The sequence below is a fragment of the Aedes aegypti genome, unplaced genomic scaffold (genome assembly GCF_002204515.2).
Source record: "Aedes aegypti strain LVP_AGWG unplaced genomic scaffold, AaegL5.0 Primary Assembly AGWG_AaegL5_hic_scaff_59_PBJ_arrow, whole genome shotgun sequence".
Classification (NCBI taxonomy): Eukaryota; Metazoa; Arthropoda; class Insecta; order Diptera; family Culicidae; genus Aedes; species Aedes aegypti.
In genome coordinates this window covers 1-26,262 of record NW_018736279.1, presented here as the reverse complement: position 1 = coordinate 26,262, position 26,262 = coordinate 1, and the positions used below count along the sequence as shown (strand labels likewise).

Here is a 26,262-nt window from a genome sequence, read left to right as displayed (position 1 = left end):
ACTTCTGGACCACGACCCGGACTTGCCGAAACCGATTCCAACAAGCTGTGGACTTATGTTGTGACTAATGTGAGCCATATACGGATCCCTTCGATGCCTTCTTCGTCTTCTGAATCGTTCCCTGAGTCTTCGCCATCGACTTCCTCCTCTGATTCTGCTTCTTACATCCTCATCTGAATTAACTTCCATTCCATCATTCATCACCCTCGATTGCCTCCTCAATTTCCTCATCTTCTGCACCACTCTCATCCTCCTGTTCCTCCTCCTCCTCCTCGCTTTCACTTTCCTCACTCTCAATGGCCTCCTCCCGTTTTCCCGCCCCTTTCCGGCCACGGTTCAACGTCTTTCACCAGCATCTCGAAGTCATCCTCCCGTTCCTCCACTTCATCATCCTCCTCCCCTTCGCTCACCATTTCCCGTTCTCACCGACGCATTCATCTTTGCTCTATACTTCCGCTCGGCTTCCTGCTGCCGTTTGGCGCTTCCATGGCCTCCTTAGCTGCGTTTCCATGTGCCGAGGTTCTTCCGAAAGCGGGACACCGGTGCCTTTTGGGCCTGCTCTCGGCGGCGCTGTTTCTTCATCGCTGCGGAAATGGCTGCTGGCCGGACGGCCACCCTTTTTGCCACGGTGCTGATGCTGAGGTTACGTGGCTTTGTTGGCCTATCGTGGTTCCAGAGCCGGACAATCGCCTGTTACCGGTAGATTGGATCCGATTTTGATTTCGTTCCGAACGAGACAGAAATGAAAACAAAACTGCACGTTGTGTTCAAAACTCACAAAACTGTCATAGGCACGAGGGATGCTCAAAAATTAACGCTTGTAAGTATAATTCTGCTCGAAGGCCTTTTGGCGAGCACAGTGAAAAATATTATGAGATTCTGTCACAATTTAAGCCTAGTATCCACATCCTAAAAGTAGAGCGGTCAAGTACAATTTGTAGCTAAATTACCAAAGTAATTTGACAGCTGATCCAGAATGAGCGAAGTGTCACTTTTACTTGCGGAATAATTGAGCGGCACATTTTTCCGTACGGAATAGTGACAGCTCCATTTGATTGTACAGCAGGCGTTACCATGTTACGAAATCAGCTCTACTTTCAACTGGATACAGCTCAAGTAATTTTGAACAGCTGAAGTATTTTCTGTGACCATTACTTGTCCTATCCTTTTGCACAGTACTTACGAAGGTGGATACCAACCTAAGGCGAAGTAAACCTCATTGAACTAGGGTCCTAAAGCCCTGTCCAATTTAGTGCCAAACACTTCAAGCATAATGGCCAGGTACGCTGATCATAAGTACTGTGCAAAAAGATAGGACAAGAAAACGGTCGAAGGAATGATTCCGCTACCGAAATTACTTGAGCTGTACGCAGCTGAGAGTAGAGCTGATTTCATAACGTCGGTAACGCTGCCTACAAATCAAAGGGAGCTGTCACTTTTCCAACGGAAAAATGTGCCGCTCAATTATTCCGCAAGTAAAAGTGACATTTCGCTCATACTGAATCAGCTGTCAAAATTACTTTGGTAAAAAGGAGAAAATTTTACTGAGCGATTTACGTTTCAGGTCCGTACTTGGCTTAATTCTTCAATCCGACGTATTGCAAAAAAAAAACAAACGAGATTTGCTTTGCATGGCTTGGCAAACGCATAATCTGCATATTGAGCCAACAAAAGTATTCATAAAACCATTTTTTCGATTTTTTGAAAATAAATTTCAATTCTGCCCTAGGGGGTCATGCCACAAATTACGTCACGCTCCAGCGGGGGGGGGGCGGGAGGGGGTCAAGCCAGGCCGTGACAACGCCTTACAAAAAAGTTCGGAGGACTCATACAAAAAAGGTGACAAAGGGGGGGGGGGGTCAGAAAAAGTTGAAATTTAGCGTGACATAATTGGTGCTACCCATCCCCTATGTGCACTTACTCAGCTGTTTTTATAATTTCTCGATTACTTTTTCAAATCGACGTAAGTAACTTTCATATGGTTTTGAGAAAATTAATTCAGAAGAATCACAACCTGTCTTTTTATAAACTGTTTTAAAATTAATCAACTTTTTTAAAAATTTTTCGCCGTGTTACATCGCTTTAAATTTTGCATACATTAAGCTCGCGTTCAAAAACTAGGGAGTTCCTGTTATTTCCCACAAAAAAATATATTACAAAATGATAAGCCGATTTATTCAGTTACTTTCGACGTTTTTCTACCAGTGTTAAAATCGGCTCAAGTAGTGTTTTGTTTTGATTCGTGGTTAAGTCACTTTGTCTCTCCATCAGCCGGGGCGGCGAAAGTAGTGGTTAGGTTGCGAAAGTTGAGGAATCTTACTTTCGTCGTTTTGTAAATCCGGAAATTTAAACGTTTTAAAAGTGAAAAAATCGAGTTGGTTCAGAGCGCAACGTGTAAGAATTTCGTCTGCGAAACACGTAGAATCGATAAAGTAAGTTTGTATACTTTTTTGACTTGAGTCTGTTAGAATAAGTTTTCGAGATTTGGCTACATACACCTATGTTTGTAGAGCGACTCAACTCTCAACATTTTCATGCTAGCACATACACCGTACATATGCTCATAGTAAAGCGACCTACATGCCGAATTCAAAAACATAAAATTTGGAATCAGCAAATTACGTCATACCGTTTCCGAATCACTAACATGTTGGAAACCGAGAAATAGACCCGCATAGCAAAATACCATTTGGCCTTCTATTCCAAACAGTATGATTGTTGTGGTACTTATAGACTTGACAGCTCAAACAATAATAATTCATTTTCAAAAGTCACGGTCTACTAAGACATTTTTCGAGCTACCACATCTCTTTTTCTTCGACGAGTAAGGTGTCGGCCAGGGTAGACGCGTCACGCGAAGCGACGCGAAAAATTGCCTGGGAAGGAATAAACAATTATTAATAATGAAATGTCAAACTCCAAAGGATTTTTCGCGGTCGCTTTCGCGTGACGCGTCTACCCTGGCCGACACCCTAACGCAATCTATGTCATTACCATATTTTATTCGAAATTTTTTTGAAACTTTTTTCCAACTTATGTTTCTGTTTTCCAACTTTGTTTTTTCCAGTTCCTGCCTTCTTCGATGTTTTTTTTTTTCCGTAGTAAGAACGCTTCCTCGTGTACCCCTGTCGCACATTTTTCGGCTTATCCTGTAGGATTTTCCTCAGCCGGCAAGGCGTCTCCCTCCAATGTATCGAGACATTTTTGCTTCCCTTCGATCAGCAATTTTATCTGCCTTTTTAAGGAACTCGCATCCTCTGAGGCGAGAATTGTTTTGTTTTTCTCCGGTCAGATTTCCACCGGCCTTGTGGGCATCTCTATCTTAACAGGCGAAGATATTCTGCTTTCTGCGGTTGGATTTTCATTCCGTCCCGTCGTTAAAGCGACTCCCTCATATATGAGGCGAGCCATTTTGCCTTCTCCGGTCAGATTTTCATCTGCCGTTTGGGTATCTCCCTCTAATAAGCGCGAATATTTTTGCCTTCTTACGGCTGGACTTTCATCCATCCCGTATTTAAGGCGACTCCCTCTTATGAGGCGAGCCATTCTTGCCTTCTCCGGACGGATTTTCACCCACCGTTAAGGCCGCCTCCCTCCTAGGAGGCGAGACTTTTTCGTTTTCCCTCCTGCCTGATCCGATCAGATGCTATCCGTCGGGAATGCAGATACTTTATATTTACCTCTAGTTGCAGGTGCGCGACTCGAAATTTCAACTTATCCGCAGAAGGTTCTTGCTCGTCGCCAATGTGGTACTTATAGACTTGACAGCTCAACAATAATAATTTCATTTTCAAAAGTCACGGTCTACTAAGACATTTTTCGAGCTACCACAATTGTTATAACCGATAATGTAAGTGTATCACAAATAGTCGGGTTTACGTGAACAATAAAGATGTTTGAAGCTTTGAACCGTAAAAGACTATTTGAATAATGAATGTCAAATAGTGACAATAAATTTAAAGTGTATGCAAATTGTAAAATTATTTGGCACTGCAAACTCGTGTGAAATAGTGACAATGTAAGATAACATTCTGAGAAATTGTTCGTCTTTTGTACTTGTGCAAAAAATTTCACAAGTGCATTTTACCATATGTTACCTAATTTTAAACAGTTTGGCAAATTGTTGAACACATTGATTTTCGGGTATGGCACTTCAAAAAAATAAGTACATTGATTGTGTCAGTTACAAACAATTATTTCATCCAATTTTTTATATGACTCGTAAGATTCGTCAAATATTTATGTTTTTTATTAAAAGATACTAACTTCTATTAATGATCGAAAAGATAGAATGATAAAAGGGTATTTAATTGTCTTCGAAATTCATAGCCCTTGTGACGACCAAACCCTCCCGCGATGGAGATGGCCTAATGCAGAAGGTGCCGTTTTATTTCTATCGGGTCCACTGCTGTCAAGTGTTGCGATGTAGGAACAATAGCACGGCCGGATTGATATAAAATCATCATGGAAAACAACTTTTGCAAGTCTTACAGCAACGTGATGAAATTTGATCTCCCTAAAATAATAACAGTTAAATTAATTATTCCTAAATAATTTGCTAAGCCTACTTAATATCTACCTTAATTGAATTACAAAGTGAGTACAAATTAGAATTGTTAATTATAGCTAAGGATCATGCAAATTTATTATTCTAGTAATTGGATAACCCTAACTTGGAAGACAACGATTAGAGGAAGAATTTTGTTGTGAAGATTACTGAAAATTTGTAAGTCCTAATGAATTCATGCACATGCAAATATCACTAACTAAATAAACTTACAGCTAAAGTATTATCCCACAATCACACTTGTTTGGATTGCCTGGGGTTGCTATAAGAGTTTCGGTTGACAACAATTTCTTTTAGAAATTTTCAACGCAAAAATCCCATCTGCGAGATGAGTCTTCCTGGAAGAAAAGGGTGGATCACTCCGAATTGCGTGGCCGTGTGATCGCCCGACAGCAGCGAGGACATGTGGCGTGTGATGTTGCGGGTCTGTCCCTTACAGCTGCGCGGAAGTTGATGGAAGCTCGCCAACCTTCCGTGGACTGTGGGATCGTGCGGGAATAAACCCAAACACCCGAATCACATTCGAGGGCATTCCGGAAGACTGATCTCTTTCACCCTGAAGTTTAAAAAGCTGGGACAGCTGATGATCGAGATTCCCAAGGATCGAAGTAAGGAAACTAAGAAAACGGTACTGCTAGAGGACGAGGAAACCTACGCTCCTGAAGGAACGATACCCAAAGCGTTGAGCTTGAGCGAGCTGGACCCGAAGAAACTCTTCCTAAAGGAGAGGATTCAACGCCATCTGGAAGAACCGGTCTTTACGGAACTGCAGGCCGAATGTTTCTCGATCTTCAACAACTACCAGGACCTTTATTACCCGTCGAGAACCCTGGAAAACGGGGAATCCCTCCGGTTCGTGTACTGTCTGCATGCGTTGAATCACATCATGAAGTCCACGTCGAAGATCCTGCATCATAACTTGAAGCTGGCCGAAGCTGCCAACAGTAAAAAGCAGAAAAAGAAGGTTAAGAAGGCTATAAGTTCCGCTCAAGAGTATCGGGATCAGGGACTGGTCCGCCCTAAGGTCCTGATTGTGGTGCCCTTCAGAAGTGCTGCCTTGAAGATCGTCGAAACCCTTAAGAAACAATTCGCCGGGGATGAAGCAAAAGCCGTTACGAACTACAATCGCTTCCTAACGGAATACGGTGGGGACACTCTCTACTTCCCGAAGCACAACCCCAAGCCGGAGGACTACGAACGACTGTTCTCCGGCAACACGGACGACAATTTCCGAATCGGCATCTCGTTCAGCAAGAGTTCCATGAAGTTGTACACCAAGTACTACAACTCGGACTTGATCTTGGCTTCTCCGCTAGGTCTTCGAATGACAATCGGAGCGGAAGGCGAAGCCCAGCGAGATTACGATTTCCTGTCGTCGATCGAGCTGCTCATTCTGGACCAGACCGAAATCTGCATGGCGCAGAACTGGGATCACGTGGTCCATTTGATGGACCACCTTCACCTTCAGCCTCAGAGTACCGAACATACAGACTTCTCAAGGGTTCGATACTGGTGCCTCAACGGATGGTCGCGATTTTACCGCCAAACAATTCTGTTGGCCTCTCACGACCTGCCGGAGTTCCGTTCCATCTTCAACAGCAAGTGTGCCAACTACCGAGGGAAAATCCGCACCGCTAACCCCGTCAAATCCGGCTCCATTCGACACGTCGTCGTCCAGGTCCCGCAAACCTTCCACCGCATCGAAGTCACTTCTCTGGATCAATCTTTCGACGCGAAGTTCCAGCACTTCACAACGGTCCTGCTTCCCCAACTGCGATCCATCACGATGGCTCGGTGCCTCCTCTACGTGCCTTCCTACTTCGATTACGTCCGGCTGCGAAACTACTTCAAAAAGGAGGAACTGAGCTTCGTCCAGATCTGCGAGTACTCCAAGGACGCCAAAATAGCCCGAGCCCGGGACATGTTCTTCCATGGGAGCAGTCACTTCATGCTGTACTCCGAGCGGTCCCACTTCTTCCGACGGCCACGAATAAAGGGCATCCGCCATCTGGTGTTCTATCAACTTCCGGCCTATCCGCAGTTCTACGCCGAAATGATTAACCTGATGGCCAACGAGTACCAGAACCGGAAGGATGGGATCGATGCCAGCGCTATGACCGTGACCGTCTTGTATACCAAGTACGATCTGCTGAGACTGTCGGCTATTGTTGGTTCAGAGCAAGCGGCCAAAATTGCCGCCAGCCCGAAGGCCGCACATACTTTTACCACCCACAAGTAGAAATAAATTATAGTAAGGAATGTGATATCAATAAAGTTCACATTTACGGTTACCTTACAGTTATGGATCAAAAAAGGGTCATTTTTTGAAAATTATGATGACGCTATACAGAACTAAAATACCTCTGCAGAATAAAATTTATATCATGAATACGAGTAGTAGGTATCTTTTTAAAGAATTGGTCACTAGTGACTTAAGAGACCATTTTTACTGAAAAAAGACTTAAGGAACCTTTCATCAATAACAAAAGACTTTTAGAGACTTACATTGAAGTAGTGCTACCAGCCCTGCATTGATGATCCATCCCCTTGGTGAGACATTCTGTACTTAATGCAACACTGATCCATATTTGAGTGTTAACCATAACTGTGGAGTAACCGTACAACTTTCCTCTAATAACGCAACCAACGAATAAACTCTTATTCCGCTCAGTACCTCTATTCAAACTTTTTCGACACATCCAGATACTCCCCATCGGGCATTTCGTAGCCCTCGATCGGCGGGGTGGCAACGGGTCCCACTGCCTTGAACGGCACCAGTCCTTCATCGACCTGCACCGCCTTCTGGTACAGTTCTTCCGATTCCAGCCTCAGCTCGTTCAGTGCCTTGGTCTGCGCCGCCAGAACCCGATCGATCAGCTGATAGTCCTGCAGCTTCTGCTCCATCCGGTACTTGGCCCACTGTTTCTCCAGCAGCACCCGACTCTCGGCCACCTCCGGACTTACTTTGATTCCGGTTCTTTTGCGTTGCTTCTGTTCGTCCAGCAGTTCCATCGGAACTTCCAGCTCTTCGACCGGTTTCAGCTGCCGGGCATTCTTCTCCAGGCGCCGGATTTGCTTCTCCAGACGTTTGCGCTTCCGCTCCTCGCGCTGCTTGATGATCTGCGGATCGATTTTCTTTTTTTTCTTCAGCGGTTCCGCGCACAGGATCGGAGTAAAGCGGAAGTTCTGGATTGCGCCGGTGTGGAGCAGGCGACTGGCCAGGAAGGTCTTCGTCAATGAAAAGTGAGTGGCGGGCCTGGGAGAGACAAACCATTTTATTTATTTGTTCATTGTTTCACGAAATAGCTGAAACCTACCTTAAAATTGCACTAAACAGCGACATTCTGATGTTTAATTTCTATATAAAAACACTAGTTTAAGCTTTAATTTTCAATTTTGTCTTTCATAATCAGTGAAACACCATACTTTGGGCGAATAAACACGAATCCAATCCGAAACGTCAAAAAATCGAGCTGCTGCTCGAGAACGGTACAGGCTTTCAGGCCGACCAAGCTCAACCTCGAAACCACACTGAAACAAGCGTTGAAGTAATGAGAATCATGACCAAGTTTTTAAATTTACTTGTGATATGAATAGGGTCCTAAAGCCCTGTCCCAATTTAAGTGCCAAACGCTTAAGTTTAGGCCAAAAACACATGTTTACTCAATTTTCTAATGTTTTTCGTTGGTTTAAGCCTAAAAAACATTTTTTTAGATTTTGTCACATCCTTTGGCCTAAACTCAAATTTTAGGTGTATTTTGTTTTCCGTGTCCCTTACGAAATGTCAGATAGGAACAACCCAGTGGTCGAACTAAAACCCCTGTGGTGTTTTTGTCGACTAAGCGAACGTCAAACATGATCAAAAGTGTCAAGGTTCATTTATGGACCAAATTTTTAAATTAAAGTTTAAACATGATATAGCCATTATTTGAGCGGGAAAAATTGCTAAAGTAGTTACAGTAACATGCTTTTTCGTGTTATTAAATAAAAACAAGATTTCATTAAAAATTTTAGGACCCAATTAAAAGCTTTGTTGAAAATGGTTAAGGAATCAATACGTACATGATTCATGTTTTATGTTGTGTAGCGAAAAATAAATCCGACGGTAAATACACAATTACTCAATCAAAATATGTTAATATTGACTCTCATACTCCTAAGCTATACCACACGGAGACGGAATTCAACTCAATTTTGGGTTGTTTCAACGCAATTCCGTAGTTGAGCCCAATAACTCAATTTTGGATAAATTTCCAAGGTCCCCACTAGGTAGTTTGGCTTTAATTCCATTAGAAAAATATACTCAATTTTGGGGTGATTTAACGCAAAATTGAGTTCTTTCGACCCAAACATAAGAAAAGTTGCATTTACCCAAATTTGGCTTATTGGGCCAAAGTACTCCTATTGGGTAGATGCAGCTCTTATTTTTTATTTTTGACAACATTCGTGTGGGAGAAAGAGAAAACCGAGAGATTTTGGGTTGAAACTATAATCGATATACTTAATTTTGGGTAAAGTAAACTCAAAAATTAGGAAAAAATATTTCTCCGTGCATGTGTCTGATAAAATAAAGTTATACTAAGTCAGTTTTGCCAGCCGGAATACGGAGCCTGGGGTCAACTAGGCGAATAGCGCTTTAGTGTGACATTTAAACTTCTTAAGCTAAGTATGCTGTTCAGCTCAAGAAAATTAAAAATTTCTGCGGGAAGAAATGGTCAAGAAATTTTCTACAGTGAGCCCCATTTGATTTGACATTTCTTCTCAACTGCATACTGCGATTAAAGAAAAATGCTTTTCTTGAGCATTTCTTGCAAGAAATTTCCCACGCATCGAGATAGGCGATTACTTTTCTGTTGAAGTGCATACTTCCCATTAGTTTAGATTTTTTCCAGAGTGTAGATTGTAGTATCCGGAACTATTTAAGCACTCACTTTCGGCTGGTTCCGCCATCGGCCGAACAAGTGCATGCTGGGTACAAACCGTTCGCCACAAATCTTTCGCCAAAGGGCTTACCGTGCACCCCCGCTAATTTGAACGGTACCTCATGCAAACCTGAGAGAGACTCCCCGGATAAAAACGTATCATTCAGTGAATGGAATAAACCATTAATGTACAATATAACGTATTGGATGCAATCAAGGGGCAAGACAGTGTTCAAAGCAGAGTGAATCTGGAGCAGTTCAAAGTAACTCTGAGCAACTCTGAGGAATTTGCGATTCGAAATTCCCACCCTTGAATCATCTTGATTTTGGCAAAGCGGTTCAAAAAAAAGCAGTTAAAGAAAAGAAAAAATGTTGGCGATTCGGCTACATCTACTGTTTGTGATTAATTCATATATAATTACAACGTAAACTTTTAGCTTACATGTAATGGCCAATTAAATAGTACAAAATAGACCAACTTAACGTTGATCGAAATTAAACATACACAACCATGGTCAATTTAAAAAGTGACAGAATTTGATTTGGTCTGATTATGTCTGAGACAAACTGAAGCATTCTGAGCAATCCTGAGTAACTCACGTGTCTTCTGAGGAATACCCGTTTAGAACTTCCCACCATCTTTTATCTTGGGATTAGCTAGACAAATCTGTAACCTGAGCGAATTTGATGATTTCTGAGTAACTCTGTTGAAAAGATTCACTCATGTTGAATCTGTCTTGCCCCTTGCCTTAACATCACGAGGACAAACTAACCCACCCAGCGTTTTGAAAGCAAAATAAAGCCTGCATTTAGCGGAGCTCCAACGAGCGAATCCCCACTGTAATCGCATTCCGTGGATTTGTCTTAGGGCTCATTCACATATTTCATAACGCTGAGTGTCCTGAAAGTGTTACAGCCCATACAAAAGTTTAAATATATTCATAAAAAATGCGACGATGGGTTGGGTGGGTGTTGAAATTTGCCATTTTTGGCGTTATGAAATTTGCGAGCAAACATGCAGAGCACACTTTCAATGATTCATTCCGAATGCTTTCGAATGTGCCCTTTTGAACAAGGGGTGGATCACTTCTGATGCATCTGATAAATCGAAATTATTTCATGCATTCAAATGCATTTAAATGCACACTCAGCAAATTCGTAATTCATGGCATACTCCAATGTTTATCTGTTATCGTTTACTGAATGTCAAACTCATTTTTTCACTAGCTCTAGAAAAGCTGCTACCGATAGGTGAAGCGAAGATGCTATGTTCTGATGCAGGCTGCAGTGAAGAAAACTCCAAAATTTTACGTTTGATTGGTGGCGGAACGTACGCTTCGAAGAAGCCTCTGACCAGCTGGCACTCCACGGATTCATTTTACCATCGGATATTGGAATTTTGGGCAAATCCCAATCCTTTATACTCCAATGACCTTAAAAATTAGTATCCAGTGTGTATGTTAAACCGCGCAGTAACAGGGTACCCAGAAGCGTTTTTTTTTTAGTAAGAGTTGTGGTCTTAAAGATAAGGTCTGTTATTCGACGACTCATACACAATTTAGCCCCTTTGCCTACACTCATGTCCATTGATCTAATCCATTAGCTGTAGTGTTCCGGTGAAGAAATATTATGCTACTAAAGAGACTTTAAGGAGTAGAATATCAACTTCAAGAGCTTGAGTTCTGCGTCACTTTCCTGCCCCAAGATCCCCGACTAACATGAAAGGAAATAAATCGATGTAGATTTCTATTTCCCATTTCTCGGGAAGGAAATTCCGAAGGTTGTGATTAATCATGATAGTTTACAGGAGATTGGAAAGATACGCCTGCAATCAATCATGTTTTCCTCATATTTTTAGATCGTCCTTGAAATATCAGATGTCTACTGTCTCGTAAGTCTATAAACAACTTCAATCAGGTTTGTAATTTAATATATTTTCTAGTTTCAAAGTTATATCAAGATTATCTAAAACGAATAAAATTTGCGATTAGTCTAAGAAAATCAGTGAGTAAAACCATTTTGAAACCTCCACAACAAACAATGACGCGTTGCTACCCAAGGAACAATTGGTAGCTTTTAAGATACTTACGTGCTTAATACAAGCTGCATAGTAGCAACCATTGCTGAACAAATTTTTAGTTGAATCATTAATTGAATATTATTAATTTCCGCTTATAAAAAAGCTGTTATTCCACTTGCAGTTTGTGTTTTGAATAAGAGCTGAATAAACCTCCGAAAATGCAAATATAATAGCTTTTGTTCTACAACACATGATAAGTTTAACAATAGGGTCCTAAAGCCCTGTCCCAATTTTAGTGCCAAACGCTTAAGTTTAGGCCAAAAACACATGTTTACTCAATTTTCTAATGTTTTCCGTTGGTTTAAGCCCAAAAAACATTTTATTAGATTTTGTCACATCCTTTGGCTTAAACTCAAATTTTGGGTGTATTTTGTTTTCCGTGTCCCTTACGAAATGTCAGATAGGAACAACCCCAGTGGTCGAACTAATACCCCTGTGGTGTTTTTGTCGACTTAGCGAACGTCAAACATGATCAAAAGTGTCAAGGTTCATTTATGGACCAAATTTATAAACTATATATAGCCATTATTTGAGCGGGAAAAATTGCTAAGGTAGTTACAGTAACATGGTTTTTCGTGTTATTAAATAAAAACAAGATTTCATTAAAAATTTTAGGACCCAATTGACTGAATAAAAGCTTTTATAGGTTGTAGCCATCATTTTAGTAGAATATTGAACATTTGATTAACAACAAATCGTACAAAAGTTTCAGTGTCTAATACTTAAAATGTTAACCAGCATGATTAGTAAAACTTATAAACAATGTGAATAACAGTATATGAGTATGCTCTTATTGAAGCAAAACGCATTATGTCTTTTTATGATATTTTCAAATGTTTCAAATGTTTTTCAAATCAAATCCAAGACGTGTATGCGATGGATGGATTAACGTATTGGACGTAATGGCGACGTAATGGATCAACGAGGGTAAAGTTCGAATCACATTGAATTAAAAATATCAAAATTTATTTTTTCCAAATGTAGTGATCATCATCTGCGACGTTATTGATATCGGAAAAAGTTACTAATCATAACATTTTTAATGATAATCGAAGTATAAATAATAATTTAACAATAGTTACATGAAAGTGGTTACCCAACTAACAGTCCAGTGTTACAAATAAATGTATATGTTTATAAGTTAATTATTGTTGAATAATGGTGACAGCTGAAAAAATGTCCTACGAAGAGCTGAGAAGATGGTATTTAGATCCAAATTTAAGTCAATGTTCAACATTTTTCATTGAAATGAATAATAGTAGAATCAACACTTATTAAACTTCTCCAAAGAATCTCTGCCGACTTGTCAAGATTGTTTTACTAATGAGTTGAACAAGTCATTTTTCCTTCTATTAAAGAGCCAATATTCCACCAAACAAATATAATTGTGTAAACAGATGTACAGGAGACGAACTAACGTTTTGGTTGCTTCGCACCTCAGCTGTTTCCATGTTTAACATGAACATGATTAAAAGCTGAATAGGTATTTTATAAAATAATAATACAACATAGACTTGACATAGATATATCATCCGCGCAGGTCATCCAAAGAAGTCCAAAATAACGATTACTAAACACATTGTTCAGCAACAAAGAAGCCTTACAAAATAGGTCACACCATAGCCAAATTTTTGAAAAATGGACAAAATATCTAAAAATTGCGCTGTATTCCTAATGTACACGCTTAGATATTATTTCGTTGTTCGGTAATTTTTGTTACCGAAAACGTACTGTAAATAAATATTCAACTGATTTTTCGGTATTCCAAACAAGCTTTACCGAAAAACCGTACACAATTGGGAAAACTCAAAGGATGTTTGTTCGTTTTCACCGAAGTCGTCATTTCATGTACCGAAAAGCTTGTAAATTGTTTAGATCCACCGTAGCCAGTAAAAGTTTACCGTACTTCGGTACGTAGTGCTACAGTGCTTTACCGAACAAATGGTAATTTTAGCTTTTCAGACCGCCATGTTTATTTGAGCAAGCAAGAACTGTGAAAAAGAAAAATACACTGTCGGGCATCGTTCGAGGTAAATAAATCGAATATGTACCTAAATGTAACTGCAAAATTATCTAAATTGTTATTTTTCTAGACTGACCCCATCCAAGACGGAATCGGCACCAGTGTTGTTCACTAGAAGGGGTGAACAACTGCAAACGTCCCGCAAGGAATGTTTCAGAGTGGATAATTATGGCGGTGAATTTGCAGCTTGCTTTAAAATTGACTAACAGTGAAATTAGTCTGAGAAGCACTAACAGTGAAATTATATACAGTTAACTCTCCTTTACTCGATATTCCGTATCTCGATATCGAGTTAGAGAACCATAGTAAAAGTTGGTATTCATGGCTAACTCGATGGTCCCTTGGAACGCAGTTGCTCTGCTTTTGTGTTCTGTAACTCGATACCTCCCTAACTCGATGGTCCCTTCAATATCGAGTAAGGGAGAGATGACTGTAGATAAAAAATTAAATATGTTAAATCAAATAAACGATCTCGGAATAAATAAGATTATGTTATTATCAGAATGAATTACCATCATATTTTTTTTATCATCCTATCCAATTCTGACTGCCTGCAAACATGTACAATGCGTTCGGTAATTAATTTCACAAATCCTTCGGTAATCATTCACGAACGATTTGTAATATTTTGACAGCTGCGTTTTGACTCAAATTACGGATTGTTCGGTTATTCTTAACTTTACCGGAAGCATTACCGAACGATCAGCGGTTTATATTTCGGTAAAAAAATTACCGGAGTCGGTGATATTTTCTAAGTGTGTACAAGAGGTTTATATTGGGCACTGAAAGGCTGATATATGAATTCAAGGATGGCGCAGATGGCAAGGTATACCGCTGACGATGGGAAGGTCTCGAGTTTGAATCCAGTATTCAGGTAATTATTAAAAGTGTGGTTATTAATTCATGGTAAAGGTATATACTGCATTTGATGCAAACAGTGTTAGCTATTTTTAGTAATTTATTTGTTTTCAATCAATTTTGTGGCCGTTGAATAAAAGCTGAGATGAATGCTTATAAAGCGATTTTGAAGTTGTAGAATAAAGTCAATATACAACGACACGCTTTATAACTTCTCCAAATTTGTGTAAACAACGCCTGAACAAAGGCTTCACTTGGAAATAATTAAAATGTGGTTAAACATGCTGAATTAAACTGCAATAATGAAGTTTGTTAAACTAGCGTTGTTAAATCATCAATCCTTATTAAGCTAACTGAAACCTGAATAAACATCATTACAATATATGATTATAGTCACTAAGTGATAAGAAGCTTAATAATTTCGCCAGATTTGCTTGAACAATGTGTGCGTAGCAGCTGCAAAGTAATATAATAAAGCAACTATTCAGTATGTAGTTGTGAAAAATTGCTTAATAAATGATTATAAAATAGGCAAATGTTTCTTGGGTATAGCGCAAAACTATGGCATGGGTCAGGGCTAAGTCGATGAATATGTCGAAAAAAAAATGCATTTAAGGCGAAGTAGGCCGTCATTGAAATTTGTACGCGTCGTTGATGATTGTTGCTAATTCGCCTCATGATTTCGAATCAAAGAAAATCGATTGGTTGTGCACAGACACAACTGAAAAAGTACCAGCATACTTATGCATGCTAGCGCGTACAGTGATATTTGTTCAAGTCTATGTAAACTGTCAAGACTTAGTTTTATCACTTTGAAATTGTAAGCTCAAAAGTCATCATTGTTGCCAAAACGAATGACGGGCTACTTAGCCTTAATGCAAACTGATGCACATTTGTGCACCGAACAAGTGATCCACCCCTTGCATTTGAAACTTCGATGAATGTTTTGTTTCTTGTTCCTTTTTCCGTGTTGGAATTCAGCAGTTCAGCGCAGCTGTCACTCCGCTGCAAAGCAAGCCGCCCGTCACCGCGTCGCTCTTCCAGTACGGCGGCGAATTCAGCGCCAGACAGACGAAAAAAAGATGGCTAGTGTAAGTGATGAAGACATCGCTGTTGCGGAAGAAACAGGTAAATTTCAGTGCAAAATCCAATTAAATCGTGTTAAAAATATCGTCACTTTGTAGCGCATGTGCTATTGATTAGAAATAGTGTAAAAGTTTGCTGAATGGGATGTTTTCTTTCGGGAAAAATGACAAATTTTTGAATCGCTTTTCATCGCGGTGCGGACGACGGCTCTTCCGCCATTAATTTTTGTCGCGTATGCTGTTTTTTTTCTGCTTGATTCGCTTTCTGTTGATTGTTGCTCTTGTTGCTGCCGTTACGGTTTTAGAAAGATTGTGGTTGCGGTGTTTATCAATAAGTTGTAATTTGCTGATTGTGAACATTTTTCGTTTTGCTTGCAGGCCGCAGATCAACTCGTTCCAAACGGGGCAAAACTCCTCAACCGGCTGCTCCGACGCCGACGCGATCGTCACGGCGGAACAGAAAACAGCCGGAACCGGAAGAAGTGCCGGAGGAGAAACTTGCCGCTGAAGAGGTGAGTTGTAATGCTGGGAACACTATGTGGACGGAATGGTGGGCGGCAAGACGACAATTATTTTAGAAATCCTCCCTGAATCCTTTGGGAATTCTTCAGAAATAATTCGGGAATCTATCATAATTCCTTCAAGAATCCTTCGCGAATTATCTCAGGAGTTCTTCCGGGATCCTTTTAGAATTCTTGGTGAATACTCGCAAGATCTCTGTGGAATTCTTCCAAGACCCTTCAGGAATCTTTCCAAGGACCTGTCAAAATACTTCGGAAATCTCTTTACCGAAATACCTTGGGAATCCTTCTAAGATGCTTTCTGAATCTTTCAACAATCCTTCGAAAACCTTCAATTAACCTTCGATTATGATTACAAAATACTTCGGAATCCTACTAGGATCTTATGTAAATTCTTCCGGAACTCTCCGAAAAAACTTCAGGAAGCCTTCGGGAATTCTTTGAAATATAACCAAGATCCTTCGGGAATTCATCCAGAAACCTTCAGGAATTTTTCTAAAATCCTTCAGAAATTCCTAAAAGAAATTGATCATCCTGTGGAGAAGATTTGAAAATTAAATAAAAAACCACTGTCGAGTGTTCGGAATTTGAGGAAAGAAAAGGTAATTAAGAGGACACGGGAGACCGTGTTATTTTCCCTATCTTTTGTTTCGCTCTAACAATTATCATCAAAACTTTGCCGAAGCAAATCTCGAGTTTTAGTAAACCGATGAAGCTGAAAATTTAATCGATTGTGCACCACATATATCAAGCGTTTGCTAGAATAAGGGCGTAAGTCGCATGATCGATTTCTCTTCATCGATCCTCTCTTCTGTGAGTAAAGGTGACATGATGCGGGTTCGTTGGAATTTTTTCACTTCAAACCGATTGGCAGTGATGCAATCTTGCGTCCTGAGGTGAAAAAATGCTGAGAAACTTGCATCTTGTCACCTTTATTCACAGAAGAGAGGATCGATGAAGAGAAATCGATCATGCGACTTACGCCCTAATTCTAGCACACGCTTGATATAGAATATAGTGATACTTGAGATCTGCTTCTTCAAATGGATAGGATGATTATAATGACGTCCCGTGCGGCCTTAAGGCTTACAGTGACTTGAAATGCATCTAAAAGGGCTGAATTAGTTGATATTTGTGTAAGTTTAATTTGTAAATTTTAACTGATAACTATTCTGCCGTGAATCGCAAGTCAGTCCCATCTGCATTTTTGTCGAAATTGAGTTGCGTTCAGTTTTCAACATATTTTCCAATGCTCTTTCAGCTCCACTTTTAAGATAATATGATTTGTTCGGTAAAATTAGGAATAAATAGCAAGTCAAATTGTCCCATAATGAAAAGTAACCGCATATCAGTCCCACTACAGATTTCCACCCCGTGTAACACAAACAAGAACCGCGTTTTGATCATCTCTCGCGTTTAGTATCATAAGGGCGTATCTGCAGTTTTGGCGGGAAATGAGATTTCGTAATATTTGAATTCTATAGGTCCAAAACTATAACCATACCAAAAATTATTACTAAAAACATTCTAGAAATACCATATTTTCAAGAACATAATTTGACGTAACAACAGAACTGCAATGGGAAAAAAGATACGTCAGGCGTAACTTTTTTTTTTTTTTTGAATATTCGTATGGAAAACGAGTTTGGAAACTTCACAGGCCATTTTCTCAATGCCTACTTTATTTACAGATGGGACTGACTTGCGATTCACGGCAGTATTAGGTGTGCTGATGAAATTATTATTTTATTATTAAACTTCAAAGGCACAAATCACGCGAAGAAAGCATCCAACAACAATGAACTTTTTATTTTGGCTTTGTGCATCCGAAGATTAGAAACGTTTGCCAACTATTTCTCCAATGTTGTGCCTTTGAAAACATGAGTAGGGGCACAAGTCGGTTTGACGGCTATCTTTGGATTCCGAGATGTTTCACCTTAACATGAAGATGAATCGAAGCCAAACCCCAAATTTTCAAGAGTACAAATCTGGAGAACAGAACATCCACTCAAGCTGAAAAAAACACCAGCGAATGACCAATCGATCAAGTTTTTAGCTCAAATGAATTTTGGGATTTGGCTTTGATTCATCTTCAACTTCAACAGCTTTAATAACATTTTAGTTAAATGGCAATTGGGTACCATTTTTGGAAATAAGATGACATATATTCGAGAAATATTTAAATTAAATCTCCATACAAAATTGAGTTTTCATAAAGTGAGTTTGTTTGGTTCACGGTAAACGGTACCTTTAATTAGAACAAATGAAAAATTCTGGAAACTATACTGGGGAACAAACGGGAATTCCAAAATGGAAATTTGATGGCCACCCTAGGAATCCTTTTAGGATCCTTCATAATTCCTTCGTGAATCCATCCTCACAGGATCTTTAGGAATTTATTCTCAGATTCATCGAGAAAAGGGTTCAGCTTTCCTGCTAGTGATTTCTATGAAGATTTATTCTAGCATTCTATAGATCTCTTCAGAAAATCTTCTAGCGATTTCTCTAACAATTCTTCCAGCGGAGTTTCAAGGGATGCTTAGTGGATTTTTTTTTCGAATTTTCTCCAGGAAATCCTGGGGCACACAAACGCTTCTACCTCCAGTAATTTACAAGAGACTATCTTAGGACTGCGTCCAGATATTTTTTGACTATTTTTTCCATCGTTTGGAGATCTTCCGAGAAAATCCAAAACATTTCATTTAAGTGTTTTGTTCCAGGCAGGTCTACAAGAATTCCTACATCCCTGGAAAAATTATTTGGGGACATCCTTGGGAAATTTCTCAAAGAATTTCTGGTAGGATTCCTAAAGGTATTCTTAGACACATTGTAGATTGAAATCCTTAGGATCCTGAACGTCAATTTTGTAGGAAATCCTAGAAGATATTGGTTGCCTTTCATAAAATGTTCTTAACGAGAATCCTTGTTTTTTTTAACTCCATTATGGTGAATTTTAACACATTGATATATGGCTAGTTCTTCACATGGCAGTCATTGAAAAAACTATGTTGAAACCATTGAAAAAAAAAATCCTTGAGGACTTTGAAGTTTCTTTGGAATAATCGTTGGAGACATTCCTGATGATATCTTAGAGGTAACTTCTGTGGTTATCCTTAGAAAAAAAAACTCTTGAATGGTATCTAATCGATCGCTTTTTAAGGTCTCTTTTTAGTTCCTGTTTGATGTCTTTTTTTAGACAAGATATGAATTGTATTGAATTACTTTTCATTGAAGGGATTTTCTGTCGTTATCCCCAGCTAGATTAAACAAACAGGACAAGCCTGAAGGGCCCGGCTGAAAAAAAAAACTACAAGAGTGTTGTAATTTAACCTAGGAACACAGAGTTACTACACCGAGTGAGATGTAAAGTTCTAAATTGGCAAAAAGCCACACATCAAAACAACACTAAACTAGGGGTACATTAAGGAGCCACTTCTTATGTGACTAGCGTTATGGAGTGGTCCGACAAGTTTAATACTACTACATAAACAGGCAAGAGTTCTCTAAAGTTCCTGTTTTCAAGACACTCAGTCGCTATCAACCCTGCATCCAGGTTCCTTCCGAAATCCTTCCAGGATCTTTCAGAATGCCTTCAAGAAATCTTCGGGAGATCATTCGGCATCATTCCAGGATTTCAGGATCCTTCCTAATACCTTCAAGAATCTTTCAGAAATCTTGGATCATTTGGAAATACGTTCAGGATGTTTTTTTTTTTGTACTTTGTTCAACAGTTGTGATTTATATGCTATGCTTTTGCAACAAAGATATCTGTCAACACCGAACCAAAATGTATTTCTCAAGAATCTTCTTAAGAACAATACTCAACAGTTTTAGATGCTGTAAAATAAACAAATATACATAGAAACGGTATAATGATGAACGCACTATAACGGTTCGAGTAGACTACAATTTGAAATCGATATATCTCGAAATCCATACAAATTCAAAACCTGGGGTCTTTAGTCTAGTTGTTCTGAGGGTGGAGTGCTATCTAATGGTACCTTATTTAATTCAGAATTTGACCGCTATGTGGCACTAGTGACCCTGAAACTTTTACTTTTGTTTTGGAGATATATAAATTTGGGAAAGTTGTTCAGTAGCTCAAGGGCTAACATTATTTAAACCAATCTCGAAGCCTTATTAAAGATAGCCTTTGAGCTACTGAACAACTTTGCCGAAGACGCCGCCTTTCTAAGTGATCAGGCTCCTGAGATATTTGCAAAACAAAACTTTCATTTACACTAGTCAGGCTTGATAATACTCCTCAACATCATCTAAGTTCTGTGAGCAGTATGCTGCCTTTGCCTCTTTGCGAGGAAGCGAAAAAATGTTAATTATTATCGGATTCTTTCTTTTTGTTCTCTATAATTATTTTTCTTCATGCCTATCTTAAAGAATCCTTCGTGAACCATTTCGAAACACATCGAGAATCTTTATAGCATCTTTTCAGAGTCCTTTGAAAATTCTTTCGAGATTCCTTCCGAAATTTGTCGGGAATTTCTCCAAACACCTTTGAAAATCCTTGCGGAATTCTTCCGCAATCATTGGACAATCTTTCCTGGCTTCCTTCAGAATTCTTCCAAAGTTATCTCGAATCTTCGGTTATCGTTTCGAAATCCTTTGAGAATTCCTCAGGAATCTTACGGGATTTTTTCCGAATATTTAAGAATCTTTCGGGAATCCAGATGACAACAATAAAACAGACTGAATATAATTGTACACTCCTTCACTGCTTTGCCTCGTTTTTCCATTTCTTTGGAAAAAGTACATTTTAGTACAATGCCACTCTTGGCGCAGAACAAACCTTGTAGATAATCATATGGCGCCATATGTGTTGGAATTTTGTCGTTGTCGTCATGCCGTCCACATTGTACCTTGATCTTCAGCGTAGATTGTTTTAATTATGATGATAAACAATGCAATATCAAGAGGGAACGAGGCGTTGTTCCGTTTCCTCCCGAGAGGTCGCGAATTGCTTTCGGGTGAATTGTGCCTCTAAGAAGACATTGCAAGGGCCAACTGATCAAACATAGATAACTTAAATAATCCTTACTTTGCACTTGAATTCGAATCTAATCTAGTCACTTTGTTCCAGGCTGCAGTGGACTCGGACGAACCGGACACCAAACAGGTCATGGAACAGCTGCAGGATCTGATTGTCCCGGTGCTGGAAGGGCAGAACAAGACAGCCGATGAAAACAGTTCTACGAATCTGTTCGAAGAGTTTCAGGTGGACACGAAATCGTCATCGGATAAAGAAGACCCCGGTGGAGCTCCGGAAGAATGTGTCTTCATAGCCAACTTGGCAGCCGAGGAAAATGCCAACAGCCTACCTTCGGTAGTTGACGAGAATTCAGCCTCCCGACCGGCTGCTGCCTCGTCCGTTGAAGAGACACTGGAAGACGTTCCGGTCGCACCGGAACCTCCTTCGCTAGACTTGAACGGTGACAACGACGCCGATGAAGTGACCGGCAGCAGCGACCATGCTCTGGCCGAAAACGTCGCCAATGGTCTCTGCGAGGAAGACGATTCCAAAAACACCGATCTAGACGCGGAAATGGTTTCAGAGGACGAACTTCCGCAACCAGTGCAGCCTCAGGTTCACGACGCCGAAGAAGTATCGGACGATGAGCTGCCAGGGCCCAATCGAGCCGAATTACCACCAGATGCGGAAGTGGTTTCCGAAGACGAGCTACCGAAACCAGAAGTTGAGCTCCCAACTGGCACGGATAATGTTTCGGATGAAGAACTGCCAGCCCCGGAAAAGGCAGAGCTCCCAGAGGACGCCGACAACGTCTCCGATGAAGAGCTACCAGCACCCAAGAAGGCGGAAATTCCTGCAGACGCCGACATTGTTTCGGACGAAGAACTCCCTGCACCGAAGAAAGCAGAAATCCCAGCCGATGCCGACAACGTGTCCGATGAGGAACTACCTGCCCCGAAGAAGGCAGAAATCCCGGAAGACGCCGACAATGTTTCGGACGAAGATCTCCCCCCACCCAAGCAAGCCGAACTCCCCGAAGACACGGAGAACGTCTCGGATTCGGAGCTACCGGTTGCGAAAAAGGCAGACCTTCCGGCCGATACGGACAACGTGTCGGACGAGGAGCTGCCCGATTCGGCCAAAAAGCGCAAACGCAAGGCGTCCGAGCTGGAGGACGGGGAGGGTTCCAACAAGAAGAAGGACCCCGAAGGCGGCAAGGGGGAGAAGCCGTCCAAGGCGGACGCCAAGGAGAAGAAGGAATCATCGGCCAAGCGCAAGCTGGAGAAGGACGACGACAAGGCGGAGAAATCCGGAGAGGCTCCGGAGAAGAAGACCAAAGTGGATGCCCCCGTTGGTAAGTTGATATGAATCATATTTTCAGCATGAAGATTGTTGGATCCTTCGGAAATAGAAGCTATCGGCTATACGATACCTAAAAGTGCAATCGCCACTAAGGTCGTATCAATGCTAGTGCGATCGAGTGGAGCAGCCTCCTCACCAACGCAACAGGTTGCAGTCTGTAAGAAGATACCATCAGCTCATATTGTCGGGAAGGCAGAGTCCATCATCGACCACACTTTCTGCAGCCCGATGCTAGCAAGACACATGAACTGGAGAATGTTGCGAAGAGTATACCGGCAGCGATCCGGTACCGGATTGGGGCAGGTTCCAGCCAGTATCTTGCAAAAGACAGACAGACGATCAAAGGTGGAAAACGGCGGAATTCAAGAAGGACGCTTAGAGTTGAGCACTTCACTTTAAACCTGAGTGCATACGAATTAACGGCAGCACTAACTCGTGCGATGCAACCATGCCGAAAGTTGGGAAACCTGCTAATGCTCGCCGTCCGTCGTCTGGTGGAACTCGAACATTGCCGATTTACGTGGAAGGTGGTTCCGATCCAGAAGGGGGATACAGCGGGGTTGGAACAATGCGGAGAGAGTAACGAATAGTCGTCACGATCCGCACTTAAAAGCGAAATCAAGCTTAGCAAAAAAGCTTGTCTCCAAGATCTTTGCGGTAAAAGGATCAGCCGTGCCACCAGAAAGGTGCCCGGAGAGAATGATAGTCATTGACGGACAGTTTCCACAACACGATACACCTGGAGATCACACCACAGCAGACAGAATCGCAAATCGACCACGTTTTAATGTTGAACGGCACTTCTCCGACATAATAGATGTCAGGATCTATCGTGGCGCTAACATCGACTCCGACCACTATCTGGTGATGGTTAAACTGCGCCAAAAACTCTCCGTCGTTAACAACGTACGGTACCGACGGCCGCCCCTGTATGACCTAGAGCGGCTTAAGCAACCGGCTTAACTGCATACGCGCAGCACCTCGAGGTTGCATTACCGGAAGAGGGTGAGCTGTATGAAGGCCCTCTTGAGGACTGCTTCAGAACAATGAAAGCAGCCATCAACAATGCAGCTGAGATCAACGTCGGGTACATGGGACGGAGTCGACGGAACGATTGGTTCGATGAGAAATGTAAGCGAATTCTAAAGGGGAAGAATACAGGTCATGCTGCAGCAAGGGACCCGGCAGAACGTTATAGACGGAAACGGCAACTCACCTCTGTCGGGAGAAAAAAAAACGTCTTTGGAGAGGACGGAGTACGAGGAGATGGGAACAGCTGTACCTGTCTCAAGAAACACGGTAAGTTCTATCAGAAGCTCAACGCATCCCGCAACGGCTTCGTGCCGCGTGCCGAGATGTGCAGGGATAAGGATGCATCCCATGGGAGCATCTTGACGGACGAGCGTGAGGTGATCGAAAGGAGAAAGCAGCATTTCGATGAACACCTGAATGGCGCTGAGAGCACAGGCAATGAAGGTCGGGACAACGGAAGAAATGTCTTCGTCAGTACTGCGGGCGATGGAAACCAACCATCCCTTACTTTGATGGTGGTTCAGGATGCCATTCACCAGCTCAAGAACAATAAAGCTGCTGGTAAGGATAGTATCGGAGCTAAACTCATAAAGATGGGCCCGGAGAGGCTAGCCATTTGCGTGCACCGGCTGATAGTCAGAATCTGGGAAACAGAATAGCTACCGGATTAGTGAAAGGATGCCCTATCTACAAGAAAAGGACGAATCACATAAGGCCGAATCACAGAAGGCCGAAAACACAAAAGGCCGAAACATACAAAAGGCCGAATCACAGAAGGCCGAATCACAAGGCCAAATCGCAGAAGGCCGAATCACAAAAGGCCGAATCACAGAAGGCTGAATCACAGAAGGCCGAATCACAAAAAGTCGAATAACGGAAGGCCGAAATTTTAAAACAAATTTTAGTGAGAGCCACAAACATTCAGCACATTTTTCTACAATATTATGCGCATTTTTACAGTAGGGTAAGGCGGGACAAGATGCACAAGTAACATTGCTTGCTGAACTACATTTTGTCCAGCTAAAATATGGTTATTGTTTTTTGGGTTTGTCAGCTGGTCTATTCTTAGCTTACACACCCAAAAAAATTCTATAATTGGAGCTGTTGTATTTTGTACTACATAAGTGTAGAAACCTCGCGAAAACTGGAAGGTTATACAGTGTCTGTTCGATTTTGGCAACATGCCAAAAAAAATCATGCGGCCTAAATTGAACCGTTCCAAAATTTAACGGTTGTTGTTATTATATCTTTTATCACCGTAACAGTAATTAAATTTACCTATTTTGAATATGTTAAGCCTTAAGAAGGCCCACAGAAACATTGAGATTGACAAGATTTGTGACTGATAATTATTCATTTTTTCATGTACATGGATTTCCGTGTCGCCAAATTGAAGACGAGTCAGAATCGAACGGGCATTGTACGATGAAAAGTATTCTTAGTAAACTTAGTATTCTCATGATCACTCAAACACTTGTTATATCCTATCTCAGCAATCATTCTCCTGCTTGTTTCGTAAAAGACTATGTTGGCATTATTCCGAGCAAACGCTTGCTGTCCGAACTCGCTGTCGCTCGTCGGACCTAAAATTGAAAAACATCCTCTGTTTGCATTATACCGGGCAAACGCCTGGATTTGCTGTTTGCATGACACCGAATAGATGCTATACACACTCTTCGGATATCAGAGACATCGGCGGCCTTCTGCCGCCTCAGTTCCTTTATCCTCAATGTGGCCTCGCCGCATGTAAATTTTGCGCTGTTTACTGACATGACTGCATTTAACAAAGCATGGACTTATTCTTTTTATATCCAAGCTTTATTCTTTAGGTTTGTAACTTTAACTCGGCCTTCTGTGATTCGGTCTTTTGTGATTCGGTCTTCTGTAATTCGGCCTTATGTGATTCGACCTTCTGTGATTCGGCCTTCTGTGATTCGGCCTTTTGTGATTCAGCCTTCTGTGATTCGGCCTTTTGTGGTAGGCTAGAATGTATTCGGCCTTTTGTGATTCGGCCTTCTGTGATTCGGCCTTTTGTGATAATCCCGTGCAAAATTGTGTGAAGGTTTCAGGGGAACATTCCAGTTCGTTAGAATCCCGTCGGGGACTACGTCAAGGTGATGGACTTTCGTGTCTGTTGTTGAATATTGCGCTAGAAGGTGTTATCCGGAGAGCCGGGCTTAATATTCGGGGTATGATTTTTACGTGATCCAGTCAGTTTGTTTGCTTCGCGGATGATATGGACATTGTCGGCTGAACATCATTCATAATACCTTCGGTCTTCTATGGAGCATAGGCATGGTCTATAAGGCGTAGACCATATTTGAAGAAGACCTGCGAGAGCATGGAGTGTTTGACTGAATAGATCGGAATCATTTCTGGGTTCATCATTGAAATCACGGATACAACGATGATGATCTGTATAGATACATATTTACTTGCTGTTGTTTTATCTTCTCTTTTTGTTTTTTTCTTTGCAGAGCCCGAAAAGAAGAAACTGCCTGACTTGGACAAGTATTGGAAGGCAGTAAACGATGATTCCACCGATTTCACTGCCTGGACTTACCTTCTTCAATACGTTGATCAAGAAGTGAGTGAATCTTTTCAATCCGGTTTTTCAATCATTCGTTAACTCAGAACCATCTTACAGAATGGAAAAACATTTCCGAATAGCCGGGGGCCCCCGGCCCGGAGGGGGCCGATTAAAACGGGGGGGGGAACCGGGCCCTTTTTTTTTTCCCCCCCTTGGCCCCCCACTATCCCCGTTAACTTTGTACGGGGGCTTAAAAACTTTGGGTGCGGGGGGGCAAGGTACGCCACTACAGAAACGC

The 26,262-nt window shown here is 41.2% G+C and overlaps 3 protein-coding genes across 3 annotated transcripts; 2 read left to right on the top strand and 1 right to left on the bottom strand.

The window, feature by feature from the left end:
• Window positions 1-5,123: 5,123 nt before the first annotated feature.
• LOC110681240 (digestive organ expansion factor homolog) lies at window positions 5,124-7,210 on the top strand. The gene has a single exon (XM_021857009.1). The coding sequence runs from the start codon at window positions 5,151-5,153 to the stop codon at window positions 6,804-6,806; it is 1,656 nt and encodes a 551-aa protein (XP_021712701.1). The 5' UTR covers window positions 5,124-5,150; the 3' UTR covers window positions 6,807-7,210.
• Window positions 7,203-8,041, bottom strand: LOC110681241 (39S ribosomal protein L40, mitochondrial-like). The gene is made up of 2 exons (XM_021857010.1): window positions 7,885-8,041; window positions 7,203-7,823 (listed from the first exon to the last, which is right to left on the bottom strand). The coding sequence occupies exons 1-2, from the start codon at window positions 7,908-7,910 to the stop codon at window positions 7,244-7,246; spliced, it is 606 nt and encodes a 201-aa protein (XP_021712702.1). The 5' UTR covers window positions 7,911-8,041; the 3' UTR covers window positions 7,203-7,243.
• A 7,464-nt stretch (window positions 8,042-15,505) lies between these two features.
• Window positions 15,506-26,021, top strand: LOC5569569 (pre-mRNA-processing factor 39; the record flags this gene model as incomplete). The annotated part of the gene is made up of 4 exons (XM_021857008.1): window positions 15,506-15,578; window positions 15,914-16,047; window positions 21,152-22,394; window positions 25,912-26,021. Coding segments are annotated over exons 1-4 (1,533 nt in total), but the record flags the coding sequence as incomplete, so codon positions are not given.
• Window positions 26,022-26,262: the final 241 nt, after the last annotated feature.

Excerpts from the sequence above, each read along its gene's own strand:
- LOC110681240 (XM_021857009.1), top strand. The coding sequence starts at position 5,151 with ATGATCGAGATTCCCAAGGATCGAAGTAAGGAAACTAAGAAAACGGTA.
- LOC110681241 (XM_021857010.1), bottom strand. The coding sequence starts at position 7,910 with ATGTCGCTGTTTAGTGCAATTTTAAG. Across the intron at positions 7,824-7,884 it reads CTGTTTAGTGCAATTTTAAG|GCCCGCCACTCACTTTTCAT; the intron begins GTAGGTTTCAGC and ends TGTCTCTCCCAG.